Source organism: Scyliorhinus canicula, chromosome 3, assembly GCF_902713615.1.
Source record: "Scyliorhinus canicula chromosome 3, sScyCan1.1, whole genome shotgun sequence".
NCBI classification, from domain to species: domain Eukaryota; kingdom Metazoa; phylum Chordata; class Chondrichthyes; order Carcharhiniformes; family Scyliorhinidae; genus Scyliorhinus; species Scyliorhinus canicula.
The window spans coordinates 133,403,906-133,429,713 of record NC_052148.1 but is presented as its reverse complement, the minus strand read 5'-3'; the positions used below and the strand labels follow the sequence as shown (position 1 = coordinate 133,429,713).

Below are 25,808 nucleotides of genomic sequence, written 5' to 3'. Positions count from 1 at the left end.
CATAAACTTCAGAATTGTAGCAAAGCCAGCCTGCACCTCTCCAAAGGGAAGAGGAAAGACTCTGAGCTGGAAGAATTGTGCAACAGGTCACATGACATGTTCCAAGATTCACTGACACATCACCGGAGCCTTGGTGCAGGAGATGGACAGGAGGAGTGAGGTCCTCGACCCATAAAAGACCCTCTAGACAGATGTGGAGAAGGCAGTGGAATGAGGTTTAATGAACTCACATGAGTGTCATGGTCAGTGAGGTTGAAGTTACTATACGAGGAGTACTGATGAAGAAAAACCCACAGCAGAATTCTCTGTCGGCGCGATCCTTGGTCTGCCGGCATCGCTCAAACACCCGTGGGTTTCCCAACGGTATGAGGTGCCACAATGGGAAACCCCATTGGTCAGCTGCGGGAATGGAAAATCCCGCTGCTGGCAGGGACACGTCGTGCCGTAAAACGTGGCTGGCAGACCTGAGAGTCCCGCCCTCAATCTCACTCTCAAAACCATCAGCTCAGATATTGGCACTGCACAAATGTGAGAGTGTAGCATAGAGCCAACACGTGCATGTAATGAGATACCATAACCAGTGGGCTACAGCCCAGACAGGGGGAAGAATAGCACATGTTCTAGCTCCCCAGGTGGTGAAGTTCGGTTTCAGGGGACTCAGGTGGGGACTTCGATGGCTGATGAAACTGTATTCCACAACATTCAGTGTATTGGCCTGCCTGCTAGAAAGCCTGCTGTCACTATCAAGGAGCAGTCCAGTGCTAACCTGGCACAGAGCCTTGTACAGAGCTTGGAACCCATCGTTTCCAGGGTGCAGTGTCAGCAAACTCAATTAGAACGTTTGCAAACCCGAACATGATGCAGTATCTGATGGCCGACGCCTCAACAAAAGTCTCAGTCTATCCAGCCTCTCCTTATAACTCAGACCATCAAGTCCTGGTAGCATCCTCGTAAATCTCTTCTGCACTCTTTCTAGTTTAACAATATTCTTCCTACAATAGGGTGACCAGAATATTACGCAGTATTCCAAGTGTGGTCTTACTAATGTACTGTACAACTTCAAAAAGACGTCCCAACTCCTGTATTCAATATCCTGACCAATAAAACCTAGCATGCTGAATGCCTTCTTCAACACCCTGTCCACCTGCAACTCCACCTTCAAGGAGTTATGAACCTGTACCCCTAGATCTCTTTGTTCTATAGCTCTCCCCAACACCCTACCATTAACTGAGTAGGTCCTGCCCCAATTTGATCTTCCAAAATGCATCACCTCACATTTATCCAAATTCAACTCCATCTGCCATTTGTCAGCCCACTGGCCCAATTGGTCAATATCTTGTTGTAATCATTTAACCTTCTTCACTATTCACTATGCACCAATCTTGGTGTCATCTGTAAACTTATTAACTATTCCTCCTACATTCTCATCCAAATCATTAATATATATAACAAATAACAGTGGACCCAGCACCGATCCCTGAGGCATACCACTGGTCACAGGCCTCCGGTTTGAAAAACAACCCCCCACAGCCACCCTTTGGCTTCGGTCGTCAAGCCAATTTTGTATCCAATTGGCTACCTCACCCTGGATTCCATGAGATTTAATCTTTCGCAACAACCTACCATGCAGCACTTTGTTAAATGCCTTGCTAAAGTCCATGTAGACAACGTCAACCACATTGCCCTCATCTACCTTCTTGGTTACCTCTTCAAAAAATTCAATCAAATTGGTGAGACATGATTTTCCCCTTACAAAGCCATGCTGACTTTTCCTAATGAGCCCTTGCCTGTCTAAATGCCTGTAGATCCTGTCCCTCAGATTAACTTCTAACAATTTACCCACTACAGACGTAAGGCTAACCGGTCTGTAGTTCCCAGGCTTATCCCTACAGCCCTTTTTTTTATTTTTTTTAATATAAATTTAGAGTACCCAATTCATTTTTTCCAATTAAGGGGAAATTTAGTGTGGCCAATCCACCTACCCTGCTTTTCACAGTGACTTCATTGAAGCCTACTCGTGACAATAAGCGATTTTCATTTCATTTTCTTTGTGCAAACTGCCACATGAGCAGTGACCCAGAGCCGGAATCGAACCTGGGACCTCAGCACCGTGAGATAGCAGTGCTAACCACTGCGCGCAGTGCTGCACTCCTACAGCCCTTCTTAAACAAGGGCACAACATTTGTTACCCTCCAATCTTCAGACACCTCTCCTGTGGCTGTCGATGATTCAAATATCTCAGCTAGGGGCCCGGCAATTTCCACCCTAGCCTCCCAGAACGTCCTGGAATACATTTCATCAGGTCTTGCTCAAGGTCATCCTCCCAAGCTATTTGCAGTCTCCCTAAGTGAAAGTCAGCAATCTCCCACCAGCCATGCTGCAGCCACTTAGGTTGAGGTACGAGATCCAGTGCAGTGAAATTGCGTAATGACTGCTGTTAGTGTAACTTGATGTGCTGAGCATGATCTCACTCAAACTGCACATTCAGTGAGTGGATCCTTCGGGTTATGGTATACCTCAGCATTTAGATATGGTGCCTGCAAAGTCATCTCTGTGCAACCATGCCCCTTGGGAACCTGCTATCCTGGCAAAACCATGTTCATTGATCAGCTACTTCTCTCTAGTCAGAGAGAAGACAATGAACTTCCTTGTGCTGGCTGAGGGAGACTTCAGATAGCCTGGGACGATTACCTTGAACAAAAAGAGCATAAACAGAACCTTTCACATCCCTCATACTGCATTAGATTGTGAACTGGGATGGGAGTATTATAGATATCCTTGTCCCAGCCTGGATGGACTTTAGGACCATTGTCTTGGTTATGATCTTATGATGGAGGGAAGGTCATTAATGAAGCAGCAGAAGATGGTTGAGTCAAGGACACTACCCCGAGGAACTCCTGAAGTAATGTCCCAAGACTGAAATGAGTAGCCTCCAACAATCACAATCATTTTCTTTTGTGATGCCAACCAGTGGAGAGATTTCAGCCCCACCTCCAAGTTTCATTGACTCCAGTTTAGCTAGGGCTCCCTAATGCCACACTAGGTCAGCTGTTGTCTTGATGTCAAGGGAAGTCACTCTCACCTCACCTCTGGAGTTTAGTTCTTTGGTCCATGTTTGGACCAAGGCTGTAATGAGGTCAAGAGCTGAGTGGCCTCGGTGGAATCCAGGCTGAACAACAGTGAGCAGGTTATTGCTCAGCAAGTGCTGATTGATCACACTGTTGATAATACCTTCCACCACTTTGCTGACAATTGAGAGTAGACTGATGGGGCGTTAATTGGCCGGGTTGGTTTTGTCTTGCTTTTTGTGGACAGGACATACTTAGGCTATTTTGCACATTTCCGGCTAGATGAAATGTTGTAGCTGTACCTGAACAAATTAGCTAGGGGTGTGGCTAGTTCTGGAACATAAGTCTTCAGTACAATTACTGGAATGTTGGTAGGGCCCATAGCCTTTGCGGCCTCCAGTGCCTTCAGCCATTTCTAGATGCCACATGGAGTGAATAGAATTGGCTGAAGACTGGTATCTGTGATGGCCATTTTACAGGACATTTAAGAGTCCACCACATTGCTGTGGGTGTGAGTAGGCCAGACCAGGCAAGGATAGCAGATTGTGTTCCTGAAGGACATTTGTGAACCAGATGGGGTTTTATCATCGGCAATGGTTTCATGATCACCATTACTGAGACCAGCTCTTAAATCCAGATTTATTCATTGAATTTAAATTCCACCAGCTGCTGTGCTGAGATTTGTGCCCCTGTCCCCCGAGCATTCGTCTGGGCGTCTGGTTTACTAGTCTAGTGACATTACCGATATGCCACCACCTCCCCCGGTTGTGGAGGTTAACCCCCCCCCCATCCCAATCACTGAAGCCTACCTGACTGACCCTGATGAGCCCGGCCCACTTATCGGTGTTCCAGGGCCTCCTCTATGGTTGCTCTTCGTGATCAGCTGCAGTACCAGCAGTGACCAACATTCCCAGTGATGCTGCTGCTAGGACTGAAGAGTTGCCAGCTCTCAGATTGGCTAGCAGCTCTTGAAGGCGGGTTCATCGCCCTGAAAGGGACAATGCCGGATCTCCTGGAAACAGCCTGCCATCGGGGCCGCCACCATTAGATACGGCACTGTGTGCGCATGCCACAGACACCATTTTAGAACCAGAATAGCATCTGTGGTACCCAAACTACAGAGTGAAATTTTGTAGCCTTCTTCCTTAATATAGATTCATAAATCTTGTGAGGAGTAATAAAATTACTGACAAACGCACACTATTTCAGCAGTGAAATACGTAAAGTGGAAACACTGCAAATGGTTTCTGCAATTTAGGATCCACTGCAACAAATATTAGTTTCTTCATCAACATGAACAGCATGCTCTTGAAATGTTCGGAATGTAGCAGTTAGAAAACGGCTGCTACACAATTACTGCAATTCATTTGTGAAGGCAGTGTTTTTGTTGTGCTGTGACAGAAAACATATTTCGATACAACTTGTTATTGGTAATATTCTGTCTATGGGAATAGCTTTACATGGAGGAAACAAGGAGAATTGCCCAGGCCACTAACACTTTTTTTAATAAATATTTTTATTCCAAACATTTTCAGATTATCACATGCAAAACAGTCCAATATAATACAAACAATTTTCAATTTTTAAACAAAATAATAACCCTAAACACCCCTACTGCCCCCCCCCCCCCCCGCCCCACAACACAAACCTCTTCCAAATCCTATACATTGCATCCATCGCAAACGGCACAAATCTATGATCCTCACACGTTAGTGACAGTAGTGACACTGCCCTCAATTTAAAATGCTGCCTAAATTGGTTCCAAATCCTTGGAGACAACACCACCGGCGGGCTCGTAGAAAACCTGACTGAAGAGGATGGAAGAGGGGCTGTAACCAATGCCCTCAGACACAAACCTACACAGGAAGCCTCCTTCATCCGCCTCCACTTCGGCCCCAGTTCCTCCATCCACCCTCAAATCTTCAAAATGCTGGCCGCCAGTAATAGAACATCAGACTCTTGTGGAGGCCAACCCACCAGATTGTCGCCCTCTCTGCAGGAAAGATCTTTGAGTCCTGGGAGTCTTACCCGCCCGGCCAAGGCCAAAATTAACCCTAACAAAAAAAGATTTAGGGAGGAAGATCGGGAGACACTGGACCATAAATAAGAACCTCGGCAGAATGTTAATTTTGACTGTCTGCCCTCACCACCAGGGACAACGAGAGGGCATCCCATCTCTTCAAACCCCTTCCACCAGACTGGCCAGGCTCAATTTATGCAGCAAACCCCAGTCATGAGCCACCTGAATCCCGAAATACCTGGCTGGCCTAAACAAGAGCCTCCCCAAATCCACCTCCTTCCCTAGGGGATTCACCGGTAAGATCTCGATCTAACTCACATTGGATTTGTACCCTGAGGATTCAAACTTCCTCAGCAACTCCATTATCTTCCCCACACTAAAGAGAGAGGATCTGAAATGTATAGCAACAGATTATCGTTTAAAGTGACACCGTGGACTGGATTCTCCAATTCTGAGGCCATGTCCTCATGCCAGCGTGGGAACGGTGGCGTTTTACGCCCGAAAATTTGGCGCGAAATGACCACCAATCCTCCATGTAGCTGGGGGCTAGCATGCCGGCAGCGTAGAGCACCCGGCTCTAGCTGCCGTTACAGCCTGTAGAATTGCTGGATACGTGGCCGTGCATGTGAACGCTGCCGGCCTGCAGTGGCCGCGCCATGCAACATGGCGCCGGTTGGGCCTGCAAAAGAGTGCCCCTCCTTTGGCTGGCTCGCGAGCCCCGGACCACCCTCCAACAGTGCCCCTAGCCCCTGACAAACTCCCCCTTGCCCACGGACCGGCCCTCCCCCGACTATGGCGGTGCTGGGCTGAGTCTGCAGCCGCCACGCCGAATTCCCGACAGGTGAGACCATGAGAGGTCCACGCCGTCGAGAACGTGGCCGGTCGTAGGCGGATCATCGGGGTTGGGCCCATAGCAATGTCCTGAGGCCGTCAATACGGCGTGCGCCGTACTCCTAGAGTATGCCGCTTTGGAGGGGGTGGAGCATCTCAAAAGCGGCGCCGCCTCCAAACTGATCGGACAAAGGTATTTTACGGTCGATCGCCGAACGTGATTACGGCTTCGACGACTGGAGAATCCCACCCAGGGTGTTCCATGTCCCCCTCCCTATACCCCTCCACCCACCTGAAAATTTAAGCGTGGCCAATGGCTCAATTGTCAGTGCAAACAACAACATGGACAGTGGGCATCCCTGCCTTGTGCCCCCTGCACAACTGGAAGTACCCTGAACTCACCGCGATGGTCCAGACACCAGCCGTGGGGGTGCTATACAGCAGTCTCACCCAGGAGATAAATGTTGGACCAAACCCAAATCGTCCCAGTCTCAAAGAGATACCTGCACTCCATTCAATCAACTACCTTTTTTGTATCCATGGAGATGATTACCTCTGTAACATTCCCCAAGGAAGACGACAAGACCACATTTAAAAGTCTCCTGATGTTGGCCGACAACTGTCAGCTCTTGACAAACCCTGTCTGTTCCTCAGATGTCACCTCTGGTAAGCCGCCCCTCCAGAAACGTTGCCAGCATCTGAGCTAATACCTTTGTGTTGGCATTCAACGATGGGATAAGCCTGTAAGACCCACACTCCATAATCTCCGTGTCCTTCTTCAGGATCAAAGAGATTGTCGCCTGCGCCAACGTGGTCGGCAGCACCTCCCGAGACAGAGAGTCCTTAAACATCCCCAATGAGTGTGGTGCCAACAAGGCCACAAACTGTTTGTAGAATTGCACCGGGAAGCCAACTGGTCCTGGGTGCCTTCCCTAACCGCATAGAATCAACATAGTCCATAATCTCCTCCAACCCCAGAGGTGCCTCCAACCCCTTCCTCTTCTCCTTCTCCACTAACAGGATGGGGTGTTCAACCTATTCAAAAACTGCTCCATCGCCAAGTCATCAACTATAGCCTCCGGGAGAAAGCCTCAAATGCCCCATTAACCTTATCCAGAGCAGTAAACAGGCCCCCCCCCCCCATCTTCCTTAACCAGACCATTTAACCCCTTCCTGTTCCATGTAAGCATCCTAAGTGGGGGTCTCTGAACCGCCCCCATCACTAGAATCAGCCATACCCCACCCGTGAGGAGATCCCACAGGGCCCAAATTTACTCCAGGCCCACTCAAAATGGCTACCATCACCATCCTCAGCGGGTCCCAAGATCTGGGCATCTGTCGCAATGATTTGTGGGCCGATTCGCAAAGACCCGTAAACAAAGTTACCTTCATCACCAGCACTCTACCCTTCCCCCCACCCTGCCCCCATTGGCCTCCCGCCCTAACAACTCTCCCCATCTCCATCCCTCCCTCCCCACTTTGAACTTCAGGTAACACACCCACCCAGCACCAGCCCCCTCCTCCCACCCCAAACAAAGAAAACCCAGCCAATCTAGGTTTGTTACCTTACCACACAAACAAAACAAAAACACCTCTCCCCCCTCCCAGGTAACCAGCTGCAGTCCCCTCCCTCACTTTGCTCCTGTTAATCAATCCAAAACACACATTGCTCTTGTAGATCGCTGCCTTATCCTTGTTGATCCCAGTTCATTGTTTTGTCAATTCTGCACCAATGTCTTTATAAATTTGGATAGGGTGGTCCTCCCATAGTGGTGTAGGAAGGAGGGCTTCCATGGAACTAACACCAGTAACCAGTACTAGATTAGGAAATAGCTGAATGGGCTGCACTGGGAAAAGGTCCAAAAATAATAAATAGGGCTGTAGAAAGGACTTTTAACCAGTGAAGAAAGAGAAGAGTTTGAGTGGAAATTATAGCAAGGTACCGAAGAGAATCGATGAGAGCAGAGTTCAGAGTAGATAGTGGTAAGTAATAAAGGATAATTTAATATCCCAAGTACCAAACGATTAAAGGAAGAAAATGATGAAACACCTGTTAAAAATAAAGCAAGAGTGATGAACAGTAAGAACAAGTTTCTGGTGTGACAGGACATTAGCAACAATGCGTTGTAAGTCAAACAAAAGTGACAAGGTCACCATCGGGGCAGGTGGGTTTGCAAAGTAGGGCAGTACACAAATGCATCCAGTATAAATATTAAAATCATTGAGTAATGAACACAAATTCAGTTGATGATACAGTGGCCAAAATAGAGACTTGGCTATAAGATAGAAGTGACTTGGAGCTAATTATTGCAGGCTACAAGATCTTAAAAGTCAGGGAAAGGGAGCAATATCGCAAAAAACAGAATTACAGCAGTAGCCAATAGGAAATTTCATTATGGACAAACAGGCAGAGGAAGCGCTTTGGATAGAATTAACAAACAGCATATGATGCAAAGCTCTAGTGGGATCTGTCAATAAACAGTGAATTTCAAGAGCATTTTAAGGAGAGTTCGCTGGAACAATATGCATTAGTACTGAGGGAACTGGATTTAGTGGCCACACCAGAATTAGTTAACAATCAGTCCGAGTGGTGATACCACTAATCAGGTGACCATATATCAATGAATTTCAGGTTTGAGTGGTTGAAAGAGGAAGTCACAAACCAAGCTTTTAAATTTAAAGAAGGCAAACTTCAAAGGAATGCCATGTAAATTAACCACAGTAAACTGGGCCAAGTAGTTACCAGGTAAACCTTCAGACAAACAGTAAGAATTGTTCAAAGAAGCTTTTGCCACAATACAAAACCAACACCTACGCTCAAAAGACAAAGCTCAATTTGTGTAGTGAAGCAACCATAATCAACAAATGAGGTAAGAGGCAGCATCAAGCTAAAGGGTGGTTTACACAAATACAAAATTCAGTGGACGAGGGGAGCTATGAAAAGTAAAACAATGCAAAGTATTATGAGATGGAAAAAGAAAATAATGTCTGGATTTTCATCTTCAAGTCGAATAGTGGGAGTCGGGAAAATGCCTGGTTTCTTGTACCCGCCTTGTGAGAAAGTGGCCATAAACACAGGATTTCATCACTGGGCAGGGGCGGGTGGGTGCTGCAGTTGGGCCAAATGGCTCAAAAAGAGATCAGAGGCCACTACAAGGATAACAGGATGCCGAGGCGGGCTGCTTAAAAGGCTAACCTTGGTCCTGTGGGGAATGTCCCTGTTATAATGAAAAAAGCAAGGTCCTCTAGCCCTCACCCCTCATATCACTTCATGCCTCACATAAGAATAATAATAATCGTTTATTGTCACACGTAGGCTTCAGTGAAGTTACTGTGAAAAGCCCCTGTCGCCACATTCCGACACCTGTTCAGGCATGCCGGCATACTCGCCAAGCCTCATTTGGGCCACGTTCATGTCCCTCATGCCAGGCTTTGCATGCTAAGGATTGTGAGGGATTCCCTAGCAAATCCCGCCATCGGGCCGCCACTTTGAGTGGGCAGTCCGATAGCAAGGTCCTGACTGGGACCCCCCGGTCCTGTAACGTAATTCAGCGCCCCACCCCCCGGGAATTTCTGGGTTGCCCCCTCCATCCTAAAATGGGGGTGACCTGACATGCGCATCCCAACAAAGACCTCCTAAATAAGGAGACCGCCTAAATAAAGAGACCCCCACAAAGTTCCCGTAAATAAAGAGACCCCCCTAAATAAGGAGACACCCTCAGAGATCCCCTAACTAAAGAGACCCCCACAGAAGCTCCTTAAATAAAGAGACCTTCCCCACAGGACCCTAAATAAGGAGACCCACCCCAGAGACCCCTAATATCCCACAGATACCCCTAATAAAGACCCTACCAGAGACACCCTAAATAAGGAGACGCCACAGAGACTCCCGAAAGGAAAGAGACCCCCAACAGAGATCCCTAATTAAAGAGACCCCCCCACAGATTCCCTAAATAATGAGAGCCCCACCCCAAAGATCCCCCAGGAGAGAGACCCCTGCCGAGAAGACCCCCAGAATAGAGGCCTCTTTCAGAACCGCCCCCCACCCCCCGGCAGCCGAGAAGAGAATGTCTGAAAGCTAGAGAGCAGTCCCAACAAAGACATTGAAAAAATGACCGATTTAACACTCACCTGGGCAATACACCTGCTGGCTCAGGCAGAGGCCGCTGCACCTGTCAATTCCTGGAAAGAAAAAACCAGTCAGCTGGGTTTAGACCCCCTCAGATCTTTGATTCATTTCTCTTCATTAAGAATTAAGTGCTTTCCAATCACCTCCCATCACGGTTGAGTGATTTTGAAGTGGTCAGCTAGAAATTGACAGTACTTAACTCAGTTTGAAGTGGTCCAGGAGCTGTCAATCAGAGCTTGATGTTTATAAACATTGCGGTTAGAACACTTCAGAGTTACTCAACTTGAAGGAAGATAAATGGATGTGCTGACAGCTGGGCTGTGTGGAAGCTGTCAATAGTGGCCTAGTAAAATCAATATCAAAGAGAAATGAATGAATGGTTTGCAGATCAAAGAGCTGTGGAGTTTAAACACAGCTGACTGGTTTTCTTTTTCCAGGAATTGGCAGGTGGTGCTTCCTGTGTCTGAGCCAGCAGGTGTATTGCCCAGGTGAGTGTTAAGGCAGTAATGCTTTTCACTGCCTTTGGACTGCTCTCTAGCTTCCTGACATGGGTCTCTTTTCTGGGGCACTTCCTGACATGGGTCTCTTTTCTGGGGCGCTTCCTGGCAGGGGTCTCTTTTCTGGGGTGGGTCTGTGAGGAGGTCTCCTTATTTAGGAGGTCTCTGGGGGGGTCTCTGCATTTGGGGGTCTCTGAAGGGGTCTCTTTAGTTGGAGGTTGCTGAGGCGTCTCTTTATTTAGGTCGTCTCTTAATTGTGGGGGTCTCTGGAGGTTCCTCATTTAGAGGGTCTTGGGGGTTCCCATTATTTAAGGGGTCTCTTGGGGGTTCTTCAACTGGGAAGTCTCTGGAGGGAACCTCTTTATTTAGGAGGTATCGGGTGGGTCTCTTATTTAAGGTGTCTCTAGAGGGGTCTTTTTATTTAGGAGTTTTCTGGGATGGGTCTCCTGTTTAGAGAGTCTTGGGGGGGAGGGTCAACCCCGTTCCAGGGGGAAACCAGAAAATCCGGGTGGGGGGGGCTGAATTACGCTGCTGGGGGGGTACTGAATTGCGGTGAGAGGGAGGGAGCGGCCAGCCGCAAGACCTCACTATTGGGCCGCCCACTCAAAATTGCAGCCCGAGTGGGTTTCCCTCGGGAATCACGCATGACCCTCACCATGCATACATTTGTATGGCGAAGGATTGGGAATCGCATCCTGATTTGCACACAGGTGCAACTCAGATCCGGTGGGAGAACGTAGGGGTGAATTCTCCGTTTGGGAGACTATGGGCTGGATTCTCTGTTTGCTGAATCCTCCATTTCACCGGCAGCGCACTCACGCCCGCGGATTTCCTGATGGCATGGGGATGCCCACAATGGGGAACCACATTGGCCAGCTACCGGACGGAGAATCCTGCCCTATGTTCGTCTGCCAGAGGAGAATTGCAACCGATTTACAATCCCTCTGTGAGCACTAAGCGGGAAGCAATTCTGTATCCTTTGCCATGCAAATTTATGAATGGCAAGGATTATGAGGGATTCCTGCTATCAGGTGCCCACAGGGTCCCCCTAGTTAAAGGACCCCCCCCCCCCCCAACCAGAGAAGAGACCTCTGTCTGGTAGATAGAGAGCAGTCCAAACAACAGCAGTGAAAATAATCACAGGTGTAACACCTATCTGGAGGCACCATGTGTCAATTCCTGGAAGGAGAACAATTGTGACCTGTGTCTATACCCCTCAGATCCATTAGCTGCAAGCCATTCATTATTTTCTAGTAGTGGGCTGTGATTGACAGCTTCTACAAACCAACTACAGCCTTGATGCATTCATTTCCCTTCATGGATGAGTGACTCTACCTGCTGAAACCCTGATGTTTACAAACATCAACCACATCAAACACTGGTAAGTGCATTGAAATCACACACATAAGTGATTGGAATGGACTTAGTGATTGGAATGCACTTACCTCTCTTTGATGTGCTTGAGGTTTGCAAATATTGGGGTTTCAACACTTAGAGTAAATCATCCATGAAGAGAGATCTGGGGCAGGTTTAGCATAGTGGGCTAAACAGTTGGCTTGTAAAGCAGAACAAGGCCAGCAGCGCGGGTTCAATTCCCGTACCGGCCTACCCGAACAGGCACCGGAATGTGGCGATGAGGGGCTTTTCACAGTAACTTAATTGAAGCCTACTTGTGACAATAAGCGATTATTATTATTATAGATGAATGAATCAAGGCTGTAGTTGGTTTGTAGAAGCTGTCAATCACAGCCCACTACTAGAAATGAATGAATGGTTTGCAGCTAATGGATCTGAGGGGTTGAAACACAGGTCACAGCTGTTCTCCTTCCACGAATGGTCACGCGGAGCCTCCAGGTAAGTGTTATAGATGTATTTTGTTTCACTCCCCCTGTTTGGACTGCTCTCTAGTAAGGGGTCTCTTCAGGTGTCTAGATAGGGATCTCTTTTCTGGGGGAGGGGGGTGGTCACTCTAATCAACGGTTCCCGTGAGGGGAATCTCTGAGGAGGGGTCCCTTTAGTTTGTGGACCTCTGTGGGGGGATTCCTTCAGTTAGGGGATCACTGTGGGGGTTCATTCAGTTAGGGGTCCCGGGTGTGTGTGTGTGTGTGGGGGGGGGGGGGGGGTTATCCCTATTAAGAGGGTCCCTGGGAGGTCTCCCTATTAAGGAGATCCCTGTAGGATATCCCTATTAAAGGGGTCCCTGGGGGAAGGGTCGTGGGGGTAGAGGAGAAAAGGGCAGGCAGTGTGGGGGGAGGGTGGTCCTCAGATGGACTTTGGGGGTAACTCCTTAGGGGCCCATTGCCAGATTCACCATGTCACGGCCACACTGGTAAATACCAGAAGTGATCCACGACAGGATTCCTGCTCAGGGGATCGGAGGATCATGGAGGGCTGGAGAACAGGGTGCCGACCTACTAAATTGATGCAAATGGATCATTAAGACCCATTTCTACTTATTTACATCCTCCCACTGGTGCGCGATGGTGAACCTCGATCCCGCTGCCAGTGACGGGGTTGGAGCATCGCATTCGTAGTGGTGTTGGTTTGCCCGACGCCCGATTATCTGTCCCATCGGGAAACGATGGGATGGAGAATCCAACCCATTGTATCCAAACAGAGGGCTGGATTTTCCGATCTCCAACGCCGAAGCCGCGTTTGGCGACGGGGTAGAGAATCCCCGATGAAGACAAAATTGGGGGGCGGCGCCGCCTTCGCTCCCTGAAAAGCCCCGCGATGCTCAACCGGCCGAGTTCCTGACGCCGTGGGGTACGTGTGGGACTCAGTCCAGCCCCACCACAGTTGGGGAGAGCCGATCTGCGGCAGGGGTGGCATTATTCAGGGCTGGGGCACTGTGGGAGGGGCAGTCCGGGGTGCGCGAGCCAGCCGAACAGGGGGCTATTTTTGCGGACTGGATCCGCGAGCGGCATCCGCCATGAAGCACAGTGTAGCTCCTACAGGCCAGAGACATGCGCATGCGCGGCCATGGACCCGGCAATGCTCTGGGCCGTATTGGCAGCCAAAGCTTGGATCTCTACGCTGCCTAGCTGCTAGCAACCCCCCCCCCCCCCCCCCCCCCCCTCCGAGCAGGGCACAGTGGCCTTTTTGCGCCAGTTCTCTTGGTGTAATACACCACCGTTTTCACACCGGGGTGGGGTCTCCAGAATGGAAAATCCAGCCCAGAGAATTTCGCCCATCAGGTCCAGTAGTTGTTGGAGTGTTTAAGAAGTTACCAGTAGATGGAGTAGACTTACGTTTCGAGAATCATTTGGCGGGAGTGACGGTTATAGCCTCATCCATGATTACAGAGAGTCCAAGGGAAGATAGAGAGACAGAACAGTTACAGAAACAGTTTCCAAGTATTTTTCCATCATGTGTGGTGACCAGGGCAATGGATAAACAAAGTCCAAAACCAGAGATGGAAGTCACCACACCACTGGATGGAAGAATAGCCAGAACTACCCTTCAGGATGAGAATAATTCCAAATTTGGTCATGCGGTTCTACTCACAATAGCAAGAAGAAAAACAGAGGCAAAAAGTAGAAAATGTCTACCTGTTTCAGTGCTGCTTGGAGTGAAAGAATAAATGAACATCTGTTCTGCAAATTTACCCCTGGAAACCCGTTATTTTAAGCATTGCGTACCTAAGCATACCATTAATGTACTAAATAGAGCAGCAATCAAATATACACGATTCTCCGCCACCCTCTGCCAATAGCAGAGTTCCCGATATGGCGGAGAATCCGGCATCACCAAACACTTGCGCCAATCCCGTTCCAATGCTCCAGTCCTCCACTGGCGATGGCATGAAGGTTTGCGCCCCGCACACGCGGGAGGATGCAAATGGGTCAATTCAGTGAAAATACTACCCACCCCCCACCCATCAGAGACCCGCTATAAGAGACCCCCACCAGAAACCTTCCATAAGAGAGATCCCCACCAGAGACCCCCCCCCCCCATAAGATAGACTCTCACAAGTAACCTCCATAAGAGACACACCCACCAGAGACCCCCCAATAACATAGACCCCCACCAGAGACCACCCATAAGAGAGACCTCCACCAGAGCCCCTGCGCAACCTGCCCCCCCCCCCCCCCCCCGTATGAGAGACCCCTGCCTGGAAGTGCGTCAATACAGAGGCTCCTATCTGGAAGCCCCCCAATTACAGATTTCAATGCCTGGAAGCCCCCGCGCCACTCCACAAGAGAGAGAGCCCTGCCTGGAAGTAAGAGCGCAGTGCAGACAGAGATAGTAAAAATAATCACTGCTTTAAAACTCAGATGTGCAATACACCTGCAGGCTCAGGCAAAGAAAGCAGCACCTGTAAATTCTTAGAAAGGGAAAACCACACCAGCTCAGTTTATACCTCCTCAGATCTTTGATCTGCAAGGCTTTCATTCATATCCATGTGAAATTGATTCTGCCACTGTGATTGACAGCTTGCACACAGCCAGTTGTCTGGATTGTTATGTCTAATTTCCCTTCACACTTGAGTAGATTTCAAGTCACTAGCTGTGAAACTAACCGCTATGTTTATAAACATCGAGCTATGATTGACAGCTCTTGGATCACATCGAAGCCAGTTAAGTGCTCTCACTTCCTCTTTTTCTCTGCAGGGGGTTCTCTGGTTGGGGGGCTCTGTAATGGGGTCTCTGGTGGGGATCGGTGGGACGCGTTGGGTCACCCTCATACTGTGGGAGGGGTTGGTGACCCAGAAAATCCCGTGGTGGGGTGGAAACGGGGGTACACAGTTGTGCTGCGGAGAGAGTGCGGCCAACCGCTGGACCTCGCTATCAGGCAGCCTGCCAAAATGGCAGCCTGATAACGGTATTCGTAAGGAAATCTCTCGCAATCCCCACCATGTATAAATTTGCATGGCAAGGGATAGTGAATCGATTCTGATTTGCACTCCGCAGTGTGAGCGCAAATCAGAGGCAATTCATCCCTTGCCAGAGAAGTGTCCCAAATGGAGAATTCCGGCCATTATCACCAGTGCTCAGATCTTCCCAATGGGAAACCAATTTCTCCTTCCTCACTGACTCCTGATGTTCAGATATGCACCACAAAATATTTTAATGATGTACCTCTATTGTAAATTTGTGGACAATGTGATAGCAGTCCGTCAATGGAAATAAAAATTGGGATATCTGACATGCTATCATCCAGTTTATATTGTAACAAAGTCAAAAAAACAACACCTTTTATTCTCCTGAAGAATAATCATCAATTTGTTCAAGTCATGTTTTACTGACCTTTGGCAAAATATTCTCTGTTAGGACCAATCAGTGTGTTGTAAGGGTACCCATAGTAGGCTAGTGTGTAGGGATCACATGAGTAAACAATGTTGGCTTGAGGTGTTTCTGTTGGTCCTCCTTTTGCTGCTTTCTGGTAACGGCTATACTGCTCTTTGTCCACAGGCTTGGCGAGGGTCACCTCAATGTAAGAACCTTCAAGATCGATTCCATTTAATTTCTCCATGGCAAGGACTGCATCATCCCTGGTGGTGAAATGAACAAAAGCGTAATCTCGAATTTTCTTTACCCGCTCCACGCAGCCAGGATTGAACTGACTAAAGATTTTTTTTATCGTGTCCTCCATGGTTTCAATCATCAGATTTCTCACATAAAGAATTTTAACAGTTTCCATCACATCTTCGTCAACATCTATCTCTGGTTCAGCCCAGTCGACTGCAATCTGGTGACCCCACAGCTGGATTCTTCCAGGCATCAGTTTTCTCCGGGCCATGGCAGCAGCCCGGTGACTTTCATACTCTACGAATGCAAATCCTCGGTTCTTCATCTTGTCAGCTGCACTGGCATAGACAATCACGTCTAACACACCTTCTGTTACTTTGGAAATCTCTTCTAAAATCTCTTCTCTTTTTTTCATTTTTGGAATGCCCCCAATGAAAAGTCTGCAGTTGTCTACACTGCTGCAGACGCCCAGCAACCTCCCTGGGCGAATCTCATAGTTATTAAGCTCCCGGACTGCTCTTTTGGCTTCATGCTTTGCTGTGAACATGACAAAGGCATAACCTCGGTTTTTACCATCGAAGTCCATCATCAAGCGCATCTCGTACATCCGTCCCACAGACTCAAAAACGGGGACAAGCTCATCTTCATAGACATCGCGAGGAATTTTACCAATAAAGACCTCGCACCCACGAGGTGGAGGATGTCCCTCCCAACCAGGAGGAGGCCCACCATATTTACGTTGGCCATTTTCTTGAACCATTGTGTAGCCTGTACGTTCCATAAGCGCAAGCAGGGTAGCTTCATTAGGGGCACCAGCAACACCTTCATGGACTTTAGTTGAAGACATGTTGCAAGAATCGGTACTCATCATGGTGCTGGAGTCTTCAGCTGTCATTCTGTCAAAACCATTCAAATTGTGGTTGGACCTGAAACGATAAGAGAAAAGACTTCTCAGTTGAACAACCATGTGGTGTATTTGGATTTCCATAAGACATTGGATAAAGTTACTACACAATATAAGAGCACACGTTGCAGTGGGTGATGGATGAGCACAGATAAAGAATTGGTTAGCTAACAGGAAGCAGAGAGTAGACATAAATGGGTCTTTTTCAAGTTGATAAGTTGTAACTAGTGGAGTGCCACAGGGATCAGTGTTGAGGCCTCACTGTCAATGATTTGGTTGAAGGGACCAACCATATTGTGGCTTAATTTACTGATGACACAAAGAAAGGGAGGAAAATAAGTTGTCAAGAGGAAGTAGAGAGTCGACAAAGAGATTTGGATAGATTAAGTGAGTGGGCCAAAATGTTGGTACATATTTCGATGTGGGAAATTGTGAACTTATCCACTTTGGCTGGAAAAATAGAAAATTTGTATACTATTTAAATTGAGATTACAGATCTTGGTGGTAGAGAGGGATCTGAGTGTCCTAGTATATGACTCACATAAAGTTGGTACGCCAGTAGGGCACGTGACTAGGAAGGCAAATGGAATATTAGCATTTATGGCAAGTGGAATGGTTGACTAAGAAGTCTCCCGTTTAAGACTGAGGTGCGATTTCTTTTTTTTTACAGTCGTTAAGTTTGTGGAATTATCTTCCCCAGAAAACAATGGAGGCCGGGCCATTGAATTTATTCAAGGCTGAGTGAGATAGATTTTTGTTAGACAAGGGACATGGGGGACAAGCAAGAAAGTGAAGTTAGACAAAAATTTGATCAACCAAGATCTTATTGAATGATGAAGCAGGCTTGAAAGGCCAAATGGCCTACTTCTGCCTCCTAAGTCCTATTTTCCAAACAAACAGGCATTTGTAGAATGCTTTTCAATTGGATCTCAGTTTGGCCAACAGGCCTCCATAAAATATGGAATATAAAATAAAATACTTTTGATCTGTGGTCAGTGTTGTAAAGGAGGGAAGCATAGCAGCCAATTAAAACATGGCAAAGTCTCAACAAGCAGCAGTTCAATAAATAACAAAACAATAGGGTGAAATTGCTCCACACCAATGGAAATGATAATCAGGCACATGTTTCAGAACCAGACCCTTTCCTCGTAGTGTAATAGGAAATCTTAGGTGATTTTTTTAGCTTCAAAAGAGTGCAAACTGAGACAGTGTAGTTATTTCTACAAGAGCACAGCACATATTCAACATCATCACATATTGCTTTCTACATCATTTAAAACAACTGGGCAGTCAATAGAATTTGATCACTTCAAATTCAGCAGCTTAAGAAACCACTGAACTGCACAATTTGAAAATGTAAGTGAACCTGGCTCCAGACTGTCTCATGTCTAGTTGCTTTGTTGGTTTGAGAAATTGCCCTTTAATCCCATCGAGTCACAACTGTATTGGAGAACTTTTGGAGAAACTACCACTGAGAGAATTTGAATGGCTTTTGTGGTAAAATTTGATTGGAAAGCCAGCTTTTGTGTGTGGATCTTTAACATCAACTTTTAAATGTCTCATGTAGCCGCTGGTCCATAGCAAATAGATGACGAGAAGGCAACACTTCTACAAAAACAGAATACGTCATTGCCTGAAAGACCTTTGAGATATCTCAAGCTTCTGAAAGGGACACATATATATATTGAAACATTCACTTTTGTTTCTTTCTGTACAGATGCTCCCTGATCTGTTGAGTATTTCTAGCATTTTCTGTTTTTATTTCAGATTTTCAGCATCTTCAGTATTTTGCTTTTGAAATGAATGAAATGAAAATCGCTTATTGGCACGAGTAGGCTTCAATTAAGTTACTGTGAAAAGACCCTAGTCACCACATTCCGGCGCCTGTCCGGGGAGGCTGGTACGGGAATCGAACCGTGTTGCTGGCCTGCTTGGTCTGCTTTAAAAGCCAATGATTTAGCCCAGTGAGCTAAACCAGCCCCTCATTTATATAATGATCCTAAACCTGTGTAAAATACATAAATAGTGATCTGATATGTGTTGTTTGATATGCAACGTTAAGGGGACAAATGCAGTGATATGCCTTTTCGGAGCATAACGTTACATGGGTTATGACTGACTAAACCTGGACAAAGAAGATGTTGTTGTGGCCAGCTAGTACTGGGCTAACAGTTTTATATATGGACAGATTTTTATTTCCTTTAACTTCAACTTTAAAACAGACAGGAAATGCTTTCTTTCAGGCAATAAGTGAAAAATCACCCTCTGTTTCTGTTTGAGTCATCTTTGTACCTCAATACTTACTAACGCATCACTGATGACTGCTTCATTTCAATAGAAATACTTTTCTTTGATTATGTAATCATAGTTACAGGAAAAGCAGATATCTCCTTTACACGTCAATGAGATGTTTGCCTGTTTTAAACTTTGTGTCTTGGATACGATCTGAACTTGACAATAAAGGGGGAAATCAGAATGTCGTGCAGAAAAGCATGACATTGTACAAAAGAGACTTGACGCAATTTGGAAGAAACCATTTCGTCACAAATAAAAACATTGAACCTACTCAATGGACACCCTGATGATTACATTATTCGTATTTTTACTTGCTGATTTTCAATCATCCAAATCACACCAACCACTCAAAGACAACACTTCATGCTCTACACATGCCATACAGACAATGCTCCATTAACGCTCATTTAATGTGCTGCCCATTTCAAAGTTTTCCTGAATTGCTCACATCTATCTATAACATTTCAGCGACATGTGTCATTAACAGATGTCAGTGCAGTTTCTGCATATCAAGCAATCTGCCTAGTTTCAAACGCAGTATGCTAAATAATATTGTATCGTTGTACAGATTAATAATTTATTTGTGCTTCCTCATGCATAGCAAAGCATCAACAGGCTACAAGTATTAGAAGCTTAAGAGTACAAACAAATGAAACTCTTTATAAATGTTGGCTTACGCATACTTTTTTTTGCGTATAATGATATTTAATATAGAGTATATATCATCAGACTGAAATACCAAAAGCCAAAACTGGGTGTTCTCATGTGGAGTCCTGCATGCAGTTACACTGTGTACTTTATGGACAAACAATAATTCATGAGGGAAATTAGAGATAAGACCAGTTTTAATAGCTTTTCTGCATGATAATTGTGTGCGTAGCGGGGTCATTTACCTGCAGTTAACCAGGTGAGGTCTTTTGTTACCTCTACACTTGACTATTCCACTGCATTAATAGCCATTCTCCCACATTCTATCTTTCCTAAACTGGACATTATCCTGAAGACTGCCACCCCTGAGCTATCTTTCTCCAAGTTCTGTTCATTCATCACCCCTATGCTCGCTAACCAATGTTTGCACCCAGTTAAACAATGAATAAATTTTAAGATTCTTATCCTTGTTTTCAAATCCCTCCACGGCTGTGCCCTCTCCTGTCTGCAATCTCCTTCAGGCCTACATCACTTAAAAATCATGAGTAGATAGGGAGAAAGTGTTCCCATTGGTGGAAGAATCAAGAACCAAAGGACACAGATTTAAGATGAGTGATAAAAGAAGCTATGGCAACTTGGGGGAAAGCTTTTTTATGCAGAGAATGATTAAGGTGCTGCCTGAGAGTATAATGAAGACAGGGTCAATGGTGGCTTTCAAAAGAAAACTGAAGAAGAAATTTGTAATGTTACAGGGAAAAGATGGGCGAATGGGACCATGTGAGTTCCTCTTGCAGAGAACTGACACGGGCACAATTGGCAAATGGGTTCCGCTAGTCCTGTAACCGTTCTGAGATTCGAACCCTGTGATATCCGCACTCCCCCAATTTTAGCTTCTTGAGCAATCCAATTTTGGTGACATGCCTTCAGTTGCAAAGTCAATAAGCTTTGGAATTCCCTCCCTAAAATGTTCCGATTCGGCACCACTCTTCCCTCCTTTAGGATGCTCCTCAAAGCCTATCTCTTTAACAAAGCGTTTGTCCTAATATCTTCCTATCTACTTCAATGTCAAAGTATGTTTTATAACAGTCCTGCGAGGTGTCTTGGGCACTTTATTATGTTAATGGAAAAGTGTGAATGCAACTTGGATGAAAATCTCCACCTCATGTCGCCAGTAGCAGAGTTCTCCGCTGTGGCCTGGCCCACAATCGGGGCCCACTGATCGGCGGACCGGCCTCTCGGGCTGGGGGCCTCCTTTCTTCTGCGCTGGCCCCTGTAGCCCCACACCATGTTGAGTCGGGGCCGATGCGGAGAAGGGAGCTACTGTACATCCGCGCATTGGTGCCGATGCCACTGCGCATGCGCGGACCCCGCGGCGCCCAGTTGACGCTGGGATTGGCAGCTGGAGCAGCGTGGTCGCTCCAGTGCCGTGGGCCAGAATTGCTGATCGCGACGGCGTTTATGATGGCGTCAACACTTAGCTTCAGGATCAGGACTCTCCTGGGAATGGAGCCCAGGGGAGAATAAAAATTCCCAAATAAGAGTGGGTATGAATCAGCTGTGATGTTAAACTTTTAAAAATCTCAAAACCAAACCTGCCTTGCCTTAAACCTGCCACTTCCAATGTGGGACTTCGCCAGGTATCTAATGTGCTCCCAGAAGGCAAGTCACTCACTTAAATAGTTCAATGATGTTCTGATGTTTCTCTCTTTTTCAGCTTCAGGGGCTGGATTCTCCAACCCCCCGCCGGGTCGGATAATCGCCGGCGGCCAGCTTGAATCCCGCACGGGGCGATCTGGTCCCGGGGGGTGCTCCCACGGTGGCTTGGCCCGCGATCGGGGCCCACCGATCCGAGGGCGGGCAGTGCCGTGGGATCACTCTTTTCCTTCTACGTCAGCCATTGCCTTCGCGATGGCGGAGGCGGAAGTGACCCCCTCCCCTGCGCATGCGTCGGGATGACGTCAACAGCCGCTGACGCTCCCGCGCATGCGTAGACTTCCGCCGGCAGGCAAAGTCCCTTCTGCCCCGGCTGGCGTGGCGCCAAAGGCGTTCCACCCCAGCCGGTGGGACGGGAACCACTCCGGTGCGGGCCTAGCCCCTCAAGGTGAGGGCTTAGCCCCTAAAGGTGCGGAGAAATCTGCACCTTCGGGGCGGCCCGACGCCAGAGTGGTTCACGCCACTCCATCCCGCCGGGACCCCCCGCCCCGCCGGGTAAGGGAGAATCCAGCCCCAGGTCTATTTACATACAAACATATGTACATATGGACAAGGAGCAGGAGTAGGCCATACACGCCCTTGAGCCTGCTACGCCACTCAATAAGATCAGAGTTGATCTGATAGTAACCTCAAATCTGCAGCCCACTGTGTTTCCAGGGCTAAAGGGAGGTGAGTGAGGATTGCTGTGTGAAAAAGATAAATGCTGTTCTAGTACTACTTGTTGCTCAGGAGGAGCACAGGGCAGCAACCCTCCACACCAAGCGAAACATGTTTCCCTCTCCTTGATTGGACCCCCCTTCCTATCATCACTGTCTGCAACCTGCCTCCTCACCATCTGCCCCCGTTAATTGCCAACTTCCTTTACCCAGCCGTGATTGTCTGCGATTTACCCTTCAAACTACAATGTGCCCACTCTCCAGCTTTCCCCCTACTCGAAGGAGCAGTAACCCAACGGTCTCCTGACCTACATCCTCTTTCTGCAGTATTCATCCCTGAACTGGGAGCTAAGCCAGCCAACTAGGCCGACTTGCAGCTGGGAAAACAGCTTTAAAAATATATATGCAGAACTTCAGAGTTCGATGAAACCAAAACTTTCCGTGGCAAGATTCTTCACCACCGCTTCGAAATACAACCCCAGTAGTTGGCAGGGGCGCACTCTCTCAGGCACTGGAGCCAACAATCTGGATGTTTCACACTTTACAATCCCTGCTCAGACCTGTGGTTTACACCTGTGTAGTTTCTTCACCTATTCACAGGTGCTTTCCTGGTCCTTGGGACTTCTTACACAACGAAGCAGCTACTGATGACAAACCAACAAACTTTACTACAATTATTAAATATCACTACAAGTTCACGAGGAGCAAAGTGAAAAATCTTTATCTTTTTGGCCTCAACTCCTGTGCCCACTAGATTGTTGTGGGGGTGGGTGAGGAACAAGTGCTTCAGGCCCATGATTAAAATAGCAGTCAGGTACAGATGATACCATCAAAACCATATTTGCGTTTAAAAATATTTTTTAGAGTAGCCAATTTTTCTTTTCCAATTAAGGGGCAATTTAACGTGGCCAATCCAACTAATCTGCACATCTTTGGGTTGTGGGGGTGAAACCCACAGACACGGGGAGATTGTGCAAACTCCACACGGACAGTGACCCAGAGCCGGGATCGAACCCGGGTCCTCAGCGCCGCCCACAATTTGCATATTTAAAGAAAAGTCGCAGTGATTTACATCAGTTATCTTCCTGCCAGCTTACATGCAGAAACACTAGCACTTTGAAATCTGTGATAGATGGGGTTAAATAGCTGTGAAGGGGGCAGCACGGTGGCCTAGTGGTTAGCACAACCGCCTCACGGCGCTGAGGTCCCAGGTTCGATCCCGGCTCTGGGTCACTGTCCGTGTGGAGTTTGCACATTCTCCCCGTGTCTGCGTGGGTTACGCCCCCACAACCCAAAAATGTGCAGAGTAGGTGGATTGGCCACGCTAAATTGCCCCTTAATTGGAAAAAATAATTGGGTAATCTAAATTTATTTTAAAAAAAATAGCTGTGAAGGTTGGCCTGTTTGCTTGCAAAAATTTCAGAAACACCAGAAAAAGGCCTAAATATTTTTCAGGACTCTTTGAAAGAGAACACATGTGGAAATTAATTAAATTGTCAGTACTAATTTGGTTTAACTTAATGTAAAACATGCAGCACACCAATTTTCACATCTCCTCTTGTAAAGGCACTGACTCGTATTAGAATATATTCCATAGTGATCAGGTGCACTCTCATACATTGATGAAGTAAATATTCTTCATGAAATTAGTAAAAAGCACACGGCGCTGAGGACCCAGGTTTGATCCCGCTGAGCACCCCGGGGGAAATTGTAGGGGTGGTGCTCAATTTCTTGCCAGCGATCAGAGTGCAAGATGCCGGGTTGGCATTATCATGGGGTGGGTCTGTACGCGGGGATTGAGTGGGTCGGCTGAAGGGGTGGCTGGGGTAATGCAAGGCTAAATGGGGATCTGGGAGGGCTAAAGGGAGATTCTGAAATGGGGAAGACCCTGCCTGTGATTGGGGGGGGGGGGGGGGGGGGGGGGGGAATGGTACTGAAACCCCGATTGAGGAAAATGTTTTCAAAGTGTCATTGCATGGCATGTCGGGTCCCTCCTAGCTCCAGCGGGAATCACTCCGGTTTTCCCGCTGGCGGGGGCACTTAGTTATGGATCGGGAGAATCGCAGTCAAGTCTGAACAGAACAGGGAAAAGTTAGAATGGAATACATTCTGATGGAAGGGCACAGACCTGAAATGTAAACTCTGTTTTGCTATTCACAGATGCTGCTTGACCTTCTGAGTATTTCCAGCATGTTCTGTTTTCATTTATAATTAGTAAGTGTCAGTGGGTCATTTGACTATTGAATATATCAGAACCAAGTACAATGATTTAATATTAACATTTGATTTGCAACAGGAATCACTGGATAGTGGTCAGGAGGAGAGACTCTGGCTGAATTTCCCCTTCTGAGTTCAAAGGCCATTTTTAGTTTTCTATTAGTGATCTTGCTGAGATCAGCTGGCTCATTGCTGTCTGTGTTGAACCTGAGATTTTCTTTGTGTGTGGCTAGGTCCCACACCAAACAGTGATTTAGCGAACGAACCATCAAAGGAGCTGATGGTCATTAAATAAAACACTTCTCTTCCAAAGAAAGAAGGAACTTGAATTTATCCAACACCTTTTGCAACATTAGGATGGATGTCCCAAAGTATTTTATATAGAACATAGAACATATAGTGCCAAAGGAGGCCATTCGGCCCATCGAATCTGCACCAACCCACTTAAGCCCTCACTTCAACCCTATCCCCTTAACCCAATAACCCCTCTTAACCTTTTTGGACACTAAGGGCAATTTAGCATGGCCAATCCACCTAATGTGCACGTCTTTGGACTGTGGGAGGAAACCGGAGCACCCGGAGGAAACCCACACACACAAGGGGAGAACGTGTAGACTCCGCACAGACAGTGATGCAGCAGGGAATCGAACCCGGACCCTGGCGCTGTAAAGCCACAATGCTAACCACTATGCTACCGTACAGACATTCACATAATTTTGAAGTGCCGTTACAATTGAGAAACAGGAAACATTATTCAATAATATCCCCCGGACAGGAATACAAACAAGTCTGTCAAGTTTTCTTGACATGAATCAATATTGATTCATAACTCAGTGCTCTTCAATATAAGTCTAACATTATTTGATTTTGGGGAAAGAATATTTGTCATGTTTGTATCACATTTCTCTACTATTTTAACAAAGGGACTAAACTGTTGACAAATGAATGCCACAGGGGGGCATTAAAGTTTTGTATGTTAAAATTACAAACAGCATAGATGTGGGGTGCTGAAAATAAAACACAGAATTCCCAGTATTGTCACAGCTATACATAATTGTCTTGTTTTCAGTGTATGCATACACAAGGAATTGCAGAGAGCCAAAAATTTAAGAAGAAAGCCAATATTCTTTGCTGACGATAACAATCTCTACATCGTAGGAACCATTGGCGGGATTCACCGACCCCTCGCCGGGTCGGAGAATCCACGGGGGGTGGCGTGAATCCCGCCCCGCCACTCTGACGCCAGCTGCTGTATTCTCCGGTGCCAGATTTTTAGGCCAGTCCCGCCGGGGTGAAATGGACATGGTCCATCACGGCGAGACCTGGCTGGGGAGTGGAATCCTCGGGGAGGGCGGGGGG

General features: G+C 47.1%; 1 protein-coding gene across 25 annotated transcripts in view; it reads right to left on the bottom strand.

Annotated features, from left to right (window-relative positions):
* The window catches only part of rbm47 (RNA binding motif protein 47), a 273,757-nt gene that overhangs the window by 37,817 nt on the left and 210,132 nt on the right, over nt 1-25,808 (bottom strand). For 20 of the 25 annotated variants that reach the window (XM_038791353.1, XM_038791355.1, XM_038791357.1 and 17 more), the window contains 2 exons: nt 15,795-16,942; nt 10,051-10,101 (listed from right to left, as the gene is read on the bottom strand). In XM_038791353.1, coding sequence (XP_038647281.1) covers nt 10,051-10,101; nt 15,795-16,942 — 1,199 coding nt within the window. Of the gene's footprint in view, nt 1-10,050; nt 10,102-15,794; nt 16,943-19,224; nt 19,248-25,808 lie in introns of those variants that run through there. The other 5 variants (XM_038791346.1, XM_038791368.1, XM_038791347.1 and 2 more) reach the window with 2 other exon arrangements.